General features: G+C 45.6%; 1 protein-coding gene across 1 annotated transcript in view; it reads left to right on the forward strand.

Annotated features, from left to right (window-relative positions):
* Positions 1-1,771: 1,771 nt before the first annotated feature.
* The window catches only part of POU6F1 (POU class 6 homeobox 1), a 37,202-nt gene continuing 24,763 nt past the window's right edge, over positions 1,772-14,210 (forward strand). Inside the window, exons 1-2 of the mRNA XM_060195364.1 lie at positions 1,772-2,467; positions 12,750-12,885. Of these exons, the coding sequence (XP_060051347.1) occupies positions 12,838-12,885 (48 nt within the window). The 5' untranslated portion in view covers positions 1,772-2,467; positions 12,750-12,837. The remainder of the gene's footprint in view (positions 2,468-12,749; positions 12,886-14,210) is intronic.

The following is a 14,210-nucleotide window of genomic DNA, read 5'->3' on the forward strand; positions in this document are numbered from 1 at the left end:
CAGGTGTGCCACCACCTGGCCCCAAAACTTTTCTTTAAACTCAAACTCACAATTAAATTTCTTTACAGCCATATGAGGTAGTGATTATAGACATCACCTTCATTTTACTCATTTGTATAGAGCTTTTATTTATTTATTTATTTGGGGGGCTATTTATTTATTTTTTTGGCACAGTTTTACTACTCTCAGGCTGGGCCACACTTTCATTCAGTGAGAGAAAAAGAGAGAGAGAAAATGAGAGAGAGAGAGAGAGAGAGAGATGCACAGAAAGGACCAGAGCTTCCTCTAGTGCTTGGTATTTCTATATGGTGCTGGGGTTTAAACTTGGGTTGTTGGCATGGCAAGTCACCAACCTTCAACCTTCCTTGGTGAGCTATGTCTTTGCCCCCACATTACCCTGATTTTATAAGACTGAAGTTAAGAGACAGGGCAGGCAAAACAGCTTACTTGCACAGTGTGCTGCTTTGAGACCAGCCACCACCACACTGAAGGAAGGCTGGGTGCTGAGATTTCTTTCCCTCTCTGCTTCTGTCTTGCTCTTTCTATCTGAGTCAACCTGGAGTGGTGAAGACTTGGAGACAAGAGAGAAGAGGAGAGAAAGTAGCAGCAGTAGTTACTTAGTGTACTTAAGAAAGTTCTTAAGTAGGTACTGTTACTAGTACCAGTAGCAGTAAAGGGACAGGGGAGATATTGCCCACGAGTTGCAAGTGAGAAGTTCAAGGTTCAGTCCTTGGCACCACAACATTAGAGCTGGGACCAGGGGAGGGGAGGAAGAAAGAGACAGTAAGTTAAAGAATTCTCCTGTACTGCTAGTAGAAAGATTGGAACTAAAGCCTAAATATTCTGATGCCCGAGCTATTTATTTACTCATAAATTAGCCATCTGCAGTTTCTCCACACCCCAGGGAGAAACAGTACGCGAACGGAAACAGAATATGCCTGCCCTTCTATGAGCAGGTGTGGGCGTGTGAGCAAACGCCAGATAATGCTTAGAAAAGTGTTTCCTACAACAAGGGCAACAAAAGGGAATAAATAAATAAAATAAATATTAAAAAAAAAAGAAAAGAAAAGTGTTTCCTGAGGGTTTGGAGCCACCTGCTACAATAGGCCCCGTTGAAGGAGTATCCTGGGGAGGGTGGAGAGCTCCATTCCATCCCCTTTAGGACCTCTGACTTATCACATTTACCTCCAACTCCTAAATCCAAAGAGGGGGGTGTGGGTGGGAAGAGGAACAGCAGCCTAGCAAGCAGCCTGCTGTCTCCAGGCTGGAATTTACAAACCACCCTCTGGATTTACAGGGCCTCCTTCCCCAGTTCTTCTTCCCTCTGCTTCTTCTCTTCCCTTGTGGTCTTCCAACACCTTCCTTTCATCTGCTTCTCCAATCTGCTTTCCCTCCGCTCCAAACTCTGTCTCTCCCCCTTCCTCTTTCTCTTCCTTAAAAGAGTCTAGAAAACCAAACCTGCTCTCCATTACCATCAAACCAGAATGCTGTTTACCATTTCACTTTTTTTTTCCCTATGTTTTTTTTTCTCCCTCTTGTCCTTCCTCCTCCCGCTTCCCAATCCTGGCTCCTGGCCCAGCCCACCCTGGCCCAGCCGGAGTGAAGGCACCGCACCGCAATTCCGAAGGTTACACCTTGACTGTGTTCTTCTCGATCTGGGGCTGAGGAATGGCTATGAGTTGGACTTCCTTAACCTGGAGTAGGGAGGGCGGTTAACTAACCCAGGGAGGAAAGGTGGCAGCAGGGAGCCAGCCCCCACCCCCACCCCCACCCCCTACCCCCCCACCCCGCCCGAAGGGAATGTGACAAAGTGTCCGGACTCCCGCGCTCTGGCTCCCAACTTTCCGCACCTTAACCAAAGCCATGAGGCTTGGGTGACCAGACCCACTAACCTGCTTCTAGGGCCCCCGAGGGAGCTGGGTGCTGACGGCGCCCTCCCCACCCCCACCACTGGTAGCCAGCTCCCCAGCTCCCCCCCTTCCCGGCCCGCCGCCCCCGGTGGCCGGCGCGCGCGGTGCAGCATGCGGCAAAGCTCTTTGCATAAATTATGCTCATGACGCAGCAGCTAAAAAAATCCAAGTAGCAAAAGGAGGGGGAGAAAGGGGGGGGGAGGGAAAAGGGGGGGCCCAGGAAGGGGGAAAAGCAGAAAAAAAAAATATATATATATATATATACCTGACCGCCCCCCCCGCTCCCCTCCCCGCTTCCCGGCCGACCCCTCTGCCCAGCGCAGCCTGCCGAGTGCCCTCCGGCTCTGCCCAGCCCGGGCTGGGGGCCCGGGGGCGGCGGCGGGTCCCGATCGGCTCCCGGGCCGAGCCGAGCCCCGCCAAGCCGCGCTGGCTTCTTTGTCTGCGGGCGGAGGCCGCCCCGGCCCCGGCCAGCGGGTCTCCGGCCCCGGCTGTGAGATGAATCTCTAATCGGTGGCCGCCGGGTATCCGGGGCGAAGGCGGCTCGGGCTCGGGCTCCGGTAAGTAGCGGGGTCCGGGGCGGGGAGGGGTTTGCACGGAGGGGGAGGGGGCCGGGCAGGGGAGGTTTCGGGTTTGGTTAATATGCAATGCCCGTAATTAGCATAATTTATATATTTATGATAAAGAGAAAAAAGTGCCTCGGGGCCGGGACAGCGGGATGCTGAGCCAGGGCGGCGGGGGAAGCTCCGGGAGCCGGACCGGGCGCCGCTGCCCAGCCGGGCGGGAGCCCCCGGGTGCCGCGCCCTCAACCGCCTGCCACCCGGCTCCCGGGATCGGGGAGATGGGGAGGGGCCGTCCGCCAGGTGGACCCCGTGGGGAGCTCGGACCTGGCCCCTCCCCGTTTCTGTCCCTGGAGCCCAGGTGGGGACAGATCGGCTGGGACGTGTAGACAGCGGCGGTGGGAGCGGGTGGAAGATTCTCGCCCCAAGGGAGAACCCTCACGCCTGGGTTCCCGGAGGTGAAGGTCAACTGTCACATTTCTCCTCAAGCACAATACACCTGGAGGAGTGGGGGCACTCGGGGTAGGGATCCAGGCGTTGTTGGAAGGGTGGGGAAGTGGTGGGAGGATCACCGTTGAGCAGAACATAAGCACTTAATAAATATGTAATAACATTATTATTAATACATGGTCATAATAATGTCCCCAGCATATGCTCCCAAATCCTTCACCTAGCAAGACCAGAGACCCTTGTAACCTCCACCTTAGCTTTTGGATGCCCTGACTCGCAGCTGTGCTTGGAAACCTAACCCTTCCACCCAACATACCCTGTTGAGGGCCAGAGGGAAATTAAAAGAAGTCTATAAGTCTTCCTGGACAAATGGAAAGCAGCTCTTTGCAGACATCTTAGCTTCATTGCCCTTCCTGACTCCTTGTTCTAAAAAAGAGGCCTGGTCGTCAATTTATATGAATAGATTTCTTTCCATCATTTTTTTGGCAGTCTGTGGCAGTCCACATTGACAGCCGTCTGCAACATAATTCTGTAATTTCCATTTTGATTGACGTCCTGGTGCTAGGGTGATATTTCTGTGACCTGGTGCTACTGTGCATACTTGCTTTGGAACTTCATTCATCTGTTCATCTGGTAAAAATAACCAAAGTGTGCCATGCTCTAAACAGTACAGATATAGCTTCTCCTATTGTGGAGTTACAATTCCAATTTGAGGGGGGTGGGTAGGGGTGGAGAGGGTTCCTGACAGATCATACATATGAAAAGAAACAACACAGTATCAGTAAGTGTGTGTGTGTTGTGTTGGACTATTTTTTTTCTCATGTTGGAGATACTATCTAGGAATTAAAGGGGGAAAAATGAGTCAGAAGATATTTGCTTCTTCAAGGTTTCTCAGCACTATGAAGGAACCTGGGCTAAAATCATATCCCCTTCCCAAAGATTTACTTATATGCAATCATAATAGTATAATAGTAATCTTTGAATTTTTTTTAACATTTTAAAATAGTGTTCAAATTTTTATTACTGATTTAACATTGTTTTACATGATTATACAAATTCAGGGGTATGGTTTCACACTCTGGAATGAATATATGTACATAGTTCCTTTTAAAATTTATTCTGAACAGATGCAAACAGCCTATTTCTAAGCTTGTGAGAATTATGGTGGTTATTTATGGTGGTTATGGAGGTGGGATGGTAGAGACACAGGACTTTGGTGGTGGGTGTGGTGTGGAGCTGTACTGTGTGATTTTTACGATCTTATAACCCACTATTAATCACAATAAAAATAAAGAATAACATTTATTTTGGATAGAGATAGAGAAAAATTGAGAGGGGAGAGGAGACAGGGAGAGAAAGAGAGGGACACCTGCAGCACTGTTTCACCACTTGTGGAGCTTCCCACTACAGGTGAGGAGTGGGGACTTGAATCTGGGTCCTTGAACATGGTGACTTGTGTGCTCAGCTGGGCATGCCACACCTGGCCCCTATAGAGTGAGTGAAAGAGATCACAGCACTGAAGTTGGGCTTGAACCTAGATCGTGCACACGGCAAAGCAGCACACTATCCAAGTGAGCTTTTGTGCCAGCCCCAAATATAATTTTTAAAGATGTATTTATTAGTGAGAAGGACAAAGAATCAGAGCATTACTCTAGCTATGCTATGCCAATTATCAAATTCAGAACTTCATGCTTGAGTGTCCAACACTTTCTCCACTGCACCACCTCTCTGGTTGCCCTAGAATATTTTTATATGAGTACTTTAATTCAGTTGAAAATAACAATATTAGGGCCAGTGATATAGCTTGCCTGAGAGGGTGCTTGATTTCTTATCGTTCAAGCCTACTTTTCACCATACTAGGAGAAACTTCAATGCTGTGGTGTTTTCCTCTTTCTCCCTCTGTCTCTCTATCTGAAAAAGTTGGCCCAGAACAGTGAAATCCCAGTGATGAAACAACAACTATACTAGTGCCAAGCATTTATTTATTTATTTACTAGTGACTTAATAATAATTGGCAAGATTGTAGGATAAGAGGGGTACAGTTCCCACCACCAGACTTCCATATAGCCTCCCCTCCATTGGAAGGGTCCATAGTTTTTATCCATCTGGGAGTATGGACCAAAGATTTTTATGGGGTGCAGGAGGTGGGAGGTCTGGTTTCTATAATTGCTTCTGCACTGGACCTGGGTTTTGACAGGCTGATCCATACGTGCAGCCTGCTTCCATTTTTCCCAACTGGGAAAAACAGATCGTGTGCCCAGAGAAGTCAGGTTGGCATCACAGTAGTATCTGCAGCTTGTTAGCAAAGTAATGGAGCTGGAAGGTTGACATTGCAGGCCTGGCGTCTCTAGACATGGTCTGAAGTGAAACAAGTCAAAGTGGCACTAGTTGCACTGAGTATCAGACATTTTTATACTGTTCTCTGTGTGCCAGACCCTGTTCTAAGTTCCTTACCTAAAAGTTTAGAAGAGTAACCTAAGATAGAAGCAGAACTCAAGTTGAGTACTGCCTTTAAGCTCTCATCTCTTTCTGTGTCAAAGTAAGGGTCAGTGAGCCCACAAAAGGAATGGAAACTGGGAGAAACTGGTCAAATTGGGAGAGGCTTTGGGAACGAGGCACTAGGCCAGCACAGTAGAAAGGCATGTGGCTGGGGTTCTCCAGCACTCAATACCAGATATTTGAGAACACTTTTATGAAGTTCTAGTACTGAAAGGCAAAGCAGAAAAGAAATTGAATAGGATATACATTTTGAGGTTATAAAGACTGATATGATCTGATTTTTAATTTATGTTTTCAGCTCATATATACTAGGCCTACTATGTACCAGGTATTACGTGGCTACTCAGCTAGCATGATAAGTAGACATGCCTACTAATCTTTTTATTTTTCACATTTATTTCTGCCCCCCCCCTTCACTTTGCCTGGGATGGATTAAATCTGAGTTCAGATGAAAGGGGTAGGAGGAGAGACTAAACATAAATGTGTTGCTTATCAAATTAGTCTTTCCTATTTGACTATATATGTCTACAATTATAAATGTAGGTTGGAGAGGAGGCAGAAAATAAAGCTCTTCACTACTTCTCCATCTCTTCCCCTTTCTTTTCCTTTTGGTTTACATCTGTGCCTAGTATCAGTTCTAGTGAAAGCTTGGCAGCCATTTATCTCTGACTCTGGATCCAAAAGGGTCTAAATTAGAACTGAGTACATCCATTTTTCCAATGTGTCTCAAAAAAACCATTTCCTGAAAGGAGGCTCCTTGTAGTATCAAAAGGATAGAGGTTTGGGGTGTCTGACTCCCTTACAGCTTCGGGCAAGTCATCTGACCTCATTCTACACTAATTCCTTTGTATAAATGAGGATCTTAATAAGAGCACCATGCTAATAATTTTATTTAATGATTTAATTATCATAACAACCACATAAGGATTGCCCATTTAATCACCATTTGAAAATAAAGAATTGATATTTACTCTAATAATATGTGCAAAGGGCTTGTGTTCCAGTAAACTATTGGAACACAATAATGACTATTATTCTTTAGCAGGTAGGAAGGGAAATGTGTATAGAAAAGAGTAAGAATACTTGCAGGCGTGGTCCGGGAGGTGGCACAGTGGATAAAGCATTTGTGTTCTCAACCATGAGGTCCCTGTCACAGGCAGCACATGTACCAAAGTGATATCTGGTTCTTTCTCTCCTCCTATCTTTCTCTTGAATAAATAAATAAATTAAAAAAAAAATACATGCAGGAAACCCAGCAGTCAATGGCAAAGCAGTCAATGGCCTGCTCAGAGTCTGAGGGTTAAATGATAAGACAGATAACACTTATAAGGAAGAAGGGGGTGTGCTGTTCTTTCACACCTTTTATTAAAACTGGTTTGGGGTAGAAATTCGTTTTGAACATGTTGAGTGTGAGATGATATGAGCCGTCATTAGGCAATCAGAGAGGTGAGCCTGAAGTTCCCAGGTAAGGTCCAAGACAGAAATTTACATTTGGTAATTGTGTGGTTGGGTGAGATGGTAAAGAATGCTCGCATCATTCAGTTTCACCTCACCTACCCATCTATGCCTGTTTCTGCTTCCTGTTCCTGTCATCTTTCTGAACAACAGGTCTGCAGAAGGGGTGGGCACACACTTTAAATATAAAAGTAGCAGCCCTGGGAAGGTGGTTCAACAGGCTTTGATTTCAGATACTGCATGTGTCAAAGCAGTTTTTCCGGTCTCTTTTGCTCTGTCTCATAAAAAATAAACAAGACTGGGTAGATAGCGGTTTTGCAAAAGATGTGCATGCCTGTGGCTCCAGGGTCCCAGGCTCAGCCCCTAGCACCACTATAAGCCAGAGCTGAGCACTGTTCTGGCAAAATAAATAAATCTTTAAAAATAGCATTGGAGGGAGTCGGGCAGTAGTGCAGTGGACTAAGCACAGGTGGCACAAAGCTCAAGGACCAGCTTAAGGAACCTGGTTCGAGCCCCTGGCTCCCCACCTGCAGGGGAGTCGCTTCACAGGTGGTGAAGCAGGTCTGCAGGTGTTTATCTTTCTCTCCCCCTCTCTGTCTTCCCCTCCTCTCTCCATTTCTCTCTGTCCTATCCAACAACGATGACATCAACAATGATAATAACTATAACAATAAAACAAAAAGGGCAACAAAAGGAACTAACTAACTAACTAAATATTTAAAAAATAGCATTGGGCAAATAGTTCAGTCTGTTAGAGCCACCAGCTTGCCTGCCTGAGACCCCAGAGGCTTCAAGTTTATTTCCTGTCACCACCTATACCAGAGTTGAACTGTGCTCTGGTTCTTGGGCATAATAAATCTTTAAAAACACAAGCATACTTTTTACAAAACAAATACACATTGAAGTAGAACTAGAGATGCCAGTGTCCACAAACATCGCAATCTAGAAGACTGTAATATCAAAAATAGGAAAGGTGATTTCCCTTCAATGCAGCTCTTTCAGTTGACTGTCAGTAACACTAATTTCAGGCTTAGCCAGTCATTCCTTCTGAGTCTAATTTGACATCCTTGACACCCCACCCTCCATCATGACTGCATAATGAGAGAAGTATTTCACACCTTGAAAACCTCAAGCACATGATTGAAACTACAGAAATGAGTTGGGATCATAAAACAGTTCCCTACACTTTTTTTTTTTTTGGCCTCCAGGGTTATTGCTGAGGCTCAGTGCCTGCACTACAAATCCACTGCTCCTGGAGGCCATTTTTCCCATTTTGTTGTCCTTGTTATTGTTATTTTTGTTGTTGTTGTTGTATAGGACAGAGAGAAATCAAGAGAGGAGGAGAGAAAGATAGACACCTACAGATCTGCTTCACTGCTTGCGAAGTGACTCCCCACCAGGTGGAGAGCTGTCAGCTTGAACCGGGATCTTTATGCCGGCCCTTGAACTTTGAGCCATGTTGCGCTTAACCCGCTGCACTACAACCCTCTCCCCCTACACATTTTTTTCCCTTCAAGGCACATTGTCATAAAATTTGATGTCTGAAATACATGCCACTCTGGAACTAGGGGACAAAGAACACAGAAAACCTTATTTGGCATCCGTTTAGTTGGTCCTATACTACTCTTTTTATTCACCATGACACTAGACATACAGTATTGTAGTGATATTTTTATTTCCTTGACTCCTGTGTTAGTCCCTAAGCTTCTCAGCAAAGATGGGGTATGATTTTCTCTTGTTGTGTCCCTAATGCTTACTTAGTTCATAGTAACCACTGAGATAGTTGGTGAATAGATAAGGGGCTAAAGATTTCAGCATACTTCCTAGTAGAACCTCAGGCTGTTCTTTGGGGCTTTGATATGTTTGGGATTTCTGATGCTCTTCACACATATCTTGGAATGTCGTCTTAAACCCAGAGCAGTTCCCAATGGAGAATGATAAATAGAACTCAGTTCTGTAGGTTAGTTCCCTCAGTGAAAATCTGGGGTAGATGATATGGAACTGTGGAAGCTTTCTGAATTTTGGGGTTGTAGCCAAATGCCTCAGCAGCTGTAGTTCATCCCCCAACTCACTACTCATCCCCAAGTATTTTTGTTTTAAACAAACATTTCTCAGCTCTGGCTTATGATGGTGCTGGGGATTCAGCCTGGTACCTTTGGTGCTCAGGGATGAAAATATCTTGCATTACTGCTGGTGATAGCCCTTCCCCACCCCACCCAGTTCTTAGATGTCAGCAAAGGGGAGTCAGGGATAAGTGAGCCATCTGTTAGCTAACCAAGGTGCCTTGCCAGATTTGACTCAAGTATATGTCAAGCTCAAGTAACTGAAAACAAAAGGCAGAAGAGGAGGCTGGATGAGCTCTGCTCCCACCCCAACATGACCCAGAGCTCTGTGATTTTTGTGTCTCTTAGAGTTCTAGTGATCACAGGAACCCCCTCTCTTGAAACAGACAGCTGATTGTTTCTTCTCTTGGCCATCGGGCCCTGGACACTGATGGCATCATGAGCTCAGAGGAGGCATCCAGATGCATTCATTGTCCCAATCAGTGGTAACAATGGTCAGAAAGCAAACCAAAGATGATTGTTTGGTCAGTGAGATAAAGTCACAGACTGAGGCTTGAGAAAAACGTGGGAAGTTCTTGGAAAGGCATTCAGAGCAGGGCCAGGGGAAAGTATGCCGAAGTAAGGGGAAAGCACAGGGCATAGTGCAGAGTCAAATACAGACTGTGCTTATCAGTCTTGTATTACCTGCACATCTCTGACAGGAGCCACTAAACATATGACTATGGAACACAAGTACTGTTTGGGATCTGGGACAAGGGAGGCTTTACCTCTTTTCTATATTGCTGATGCACTGAAGCTTCGTTGGTGGGTTGGGGTCACTTAGTCTGTGTATGGATAGCCAGAACTAACCGTGCCCTTGATACTAAGGACTAGATGCTAAAAATTCACGCTGTCATAAGATTTTAGAAACTCAAGGGAAAAGGGATATTAGAATCTGCAGAACTGGGCCAGAGAAATATCTCAATGGTAGAACATATGCTTTCCATATATGAAATACTGAGCTCAATCCTGGACACCATATAAAAACAAATAGAACATCACAGATGTGGGAGTGGTGCTCTACTCTCTCTCTCTCTGTTTCTTTCTGTTTTAATTTAAAAAAATCAACAAAGCCCATTTACCATGTGAATTCCCTTAATAATTTAGCCACAAGGCAGACACTTGTTCCATCACCCCCTGTAAGTAGCCATGGTTGAGCTTCATATCAGCTAGCCTTTTCTTCAGTTAATCTTGTTTAGGAAGTTTCTCATTAAAAAAATCACTTTGGAGACCACTACATGACTCAGTACCCAGTGATTTTCAAATTCAGTCTGTGGGTTTACATTTCTTCGTTTTCTTTAGTTGAAGATGATGGTATCTCTGAAAAGTGAGTGTTCTCTTCACTCTCTGAGACATTTTACCATACTGTAACTGAAATTTAAATGGCAATCTTGTTTTCTTTCCAATTTCTAAGTACTGCACTCATAAATTGTTTGCTTGGAGATAGATTCCTGGGGGTTGTTGGGTCAAATCACAGCTAGATCTTATAGATTTTCTTCTTGGAAATGAGATCTGGGTTTACTTTTCCCTCTGCCAAACCCCAAAGAATGCAGAAAATGCATACAGTAGGGGACCAGGTGGAGGCATACTTAGTTAAACCCACATAATACTGTGCACGAATACACGCAAGGACCTGGGTTTGAACCCCTGTTCCCCACCTGTAGGAGAACACTTCACAAGCAGTGAAACAGGTCTGCAATTGTCTTTCTCTCCCTCCTCTCTCAAATTCTCTGTCCTATCAGAAAGGAGGGGGAGGGGGCTGGGTGGTAGTGCAGCAGGTTAAGCTTACATGGCACCAAGCACAAGGACCTGCTCAAGGATCCCAGTTCTAGCTCCCAGCTCCCTATCTGCATGAGGGGGGAGTCGCTTCACAAGTGGTGAAGCAGGTCTGCACGTGTCTATCTTTCTCTCCCCCTCTCTGTCTTCCGCTCCTCTCTCCATTTCTTTCTGTCCTATCCTGCCGGACTAGCGTGGGGGTGCCTCTTCCTGGGCACATACTCTCTGGGTTGGAGAGAACGCAACCAGAGTCAGTTTGGATTGCTACTCACTCAGCGACAAGAGAGAGATGACTCAGGAACAGAGCTTGCAGCGGAGAGACAATACAGTTTTTTTATTGATCAGAGAGCCAAGGCTTTTGAAGGGCAGACCCGGAAGTGGCAAGTCAGAAACGGAAATGGCTTGACATGGTTTGGAAAAGGGTGGAGAAAGGCAAAAGGGGCTGGAAAGGTAGGGACTTCCTTACCAACTGTTGCAAGGGTTTTAACTGGTAGGATTAATAATACTACCCTGCAGGCAGGGTGGGTCTTGAGGGTAGAAAGAAGATAGATCAGAGGAATGGAATGGGTGGGGATCTTTCAGGCAAAACAATAATTATGTAGATAATAAGTCTGATAAGACGAGAGGATGGATGTCCCCTCAAGTCAAGCCCTGCCAAGCTCAACTACATATTCACAATTTCCTAAGATCTCCCCCTTTCTTTTTATCTACTGACCATAATATCAGGAATGCAGGGTGCTTTGTGAGGCAGGGAGTCTTATAAGATGGGGCAAACCTTTGGGGTTACTCCTGTCCCTCCTTACTCAACCTCTCGGTAGAGAGAGAGACTGACAGGATAGACCCACTCCTCAGGTCAAGCCCTGCCAGGCTCTACCACATCCTCACAATTTCCCAACACTATCCAACAACAGCAACAGCAATGGCAACAATAACAACAACAACAAGGGCAACAAAATGGCCTCCAGGAGTAGTAGATTAGTAGTGCAGGTGCTGAGGCCTAGCAATAACCCTGGAGACAAAAAAAAAAAAAAAAGGAGGGGAGGGAAGGCTGCCAGAAGTGGTGCCAGCAACTGGAGGAAGAAAGAAAAGGAAAGAAAGAGAGAGAGAAGGAGTTGGGTGGTAGTGTGGTGGGTTAAGTGCACGTGGTACAAAGCTCAAGGACCAGCGGTGTAATCATGCTGGTTCCAGCCCTTGGCTCCCCACCTGCAGGGGAGTCGCTTCACAGGCGGTGAAGCAGGTCTATCTTTCTCTCCCCATCTGTCTTCCTATCCAACAACGATGACAACAATAATAACTACAACAATAAAACAGTAAGGGCAACAAAAGGGAATAAATAAATATTTTAATTTAATTTTTTATATTTATTTTAATTATTTTTTCCCTTTTGTTGCCCTTGTTATTTTATTGTTGTAGTTATTATTATTGTTGTTGTTGTTGTTGGATAGGACAGAGAGAAATGGAGAGAGGGAGGGGAAGACAGAGAGGAGGAGAGAAAGATAGACACCTGCAGACCTGCTTCACCACCTGTGAAGCGACTCCCCTGCAGGTGGGGAGCCAGGGTTCGAACCAGGATCCTTATGCCAGTCTTTGTGCTTTGTGCCACCTGCGCTTAGCCCGCTGTACTACAGCCCGACTCCCTAAATAAATATTTTTAAAAAAGAAAGACAGAGAGAAAATGCATACAGTATAATACTGCCCAGCTATAAAAAAGGAATGAAGCACTGTCACATGAGACTGTATGGGTGGATCTTGAAAACATTCTGCAAAGTAAAAGAAGCAAGACAGAAAGTCATATTTTATTGAGATAGAGATAGAGAGAGGATGAGGGAAGATTGAGAGGGAGGAGGAGACACCTGTAGCACTGCTTCATCAATTGTGAAACTTTCTCCCTGCAGGTAGGTGCCAAAGGCTTGAACCTGGGTCCTTGTGCATTATAACATGGGTGCTTTACCAGGTGCATCACCACCTGTCTCCAACCCTTCTTCTTCTAAATGCTCTAGAGTCAGGAAGATCATCTTGCTGTGTCCCATCTCCTCTGCAGAATGTGCTAGGTGGAGTCCTGCCTCCATCCCACCCTGACCAGTGACCATGGATCCTGGAGCTGGGCCGGAGTCATCTCTGACTGTCAATGAGCAGGTATCTCCTGGGTGGGAAAGGTGGGGACATGCGAGTGATAAGCCCGGCACTGCTGGCAAGGAGGAAGATGCCACGGAGCCTGTCTTCACTGTCTCCTTTTTTAATTGTTATTATTATTATTGCCACCAGGGTTGTTGCTGGGGTTTGGTGCCTGCACTCTGAATACACTGCTCCTGGTGGCCATTTTTCCTTTCTTTTGTTTTCTTTTCTTTTCTCTTCTTCTCTTTTCCTTACTTTTCTCTCTTTGACAGGACAGAGAGATATTGAGAGGGGAGGGGAGATAGAAAGACACCTGCAGACCTGTTTCACCACTCATGAAGTGTTCCCTCTGCAGGTGAGAAGCTGGGGCTCAAACCTGGGTTCTTGGGCATGGTAATTGTGTGCTTAACCTGCCGTGCCACTGCCCAGACCCTCACTGTCTCTTTATTACTAAGCTTCATAGTCATTTCACTTGTCCAGGTATACTTACCAACAAGGATTTCATAGGGATTGAGTTTGAAAGCACAGAATATATATATTCAAAAGGACAGAGAGAAATTGAGAGGAAAGGGAGCTAGAGAGGAAGAGAGAAGACACTTGCAGACCTGCTTCACCTCTTGAGAAGTGAGACCTCTTCACCCAGGCTTAAACCTGGGTCATTGTATATTGTAGCATGTGCACTCAGCCAGATGAACTGGGGCCCTGTGTAGCATTTTTAAAAAAATATTTTATGGGAGTTGGGCTGTAGTGCAATGGGTTAAGCGCACGTGGCGCAAAGCGCAAGGACTGGCATAAGGATCCCAGTTCGAGCCCCCGGCTCCCCACCTGCAGGGGAGTCGCTTCACAGGTGGTGAAGCAGGTCTGCAGGTGTCTATCTTTCTCTCCCCCTCTTTGTCTTCCCCTCCTCTCTCCATTTCTCTCTCTCCTATCGAACAACAACGACAACAACAATAACTACAACAATAAAACAACAAGGGCAACAAAAGGGAATGAATAAATAATTTAAAAAATCTTAAAAAATACTTTATTTATTTTTATGAAAGAGAGAGAGAACTACAGAGAAAAAGACCAGAGCACTGCTCAGATCTGGTTTATGATCGTGCTGGGGATTGTACCTGGGACCTCAGAGCCTCAGGCATGACAGTCTTTTTGCATAATCATTATGCTGTCTCCCTGTCTCACCCCGCCCCACCCCCTTTTTTTGTTTTCACTTTAACTTTGATGGACTTTCTCTAAGAATTCAAGGAAAGTGAAGAAGAGGTTATTTCTTCTTGGTCAAGTGTAAGTGGTAGATACTGTGTTGGGGGCTGTCATAATCACACCCCAGTATTCTAGGTGCCAAGTGA

The sequence above is a fragment of the Erinaceus europaeus genome, chromosome 7, assembly GCF_950295315.1.
Source record: "Erinaceus europaeus chromosome 7, mEriEur2.1, whole genome shotgun sequence".
NCBI lineage: Eukaryota > Metazoa > Chordata > Mammalia > Eulipotyphla > Erinaceidae > Erinaceus > Erinaceus europaeus.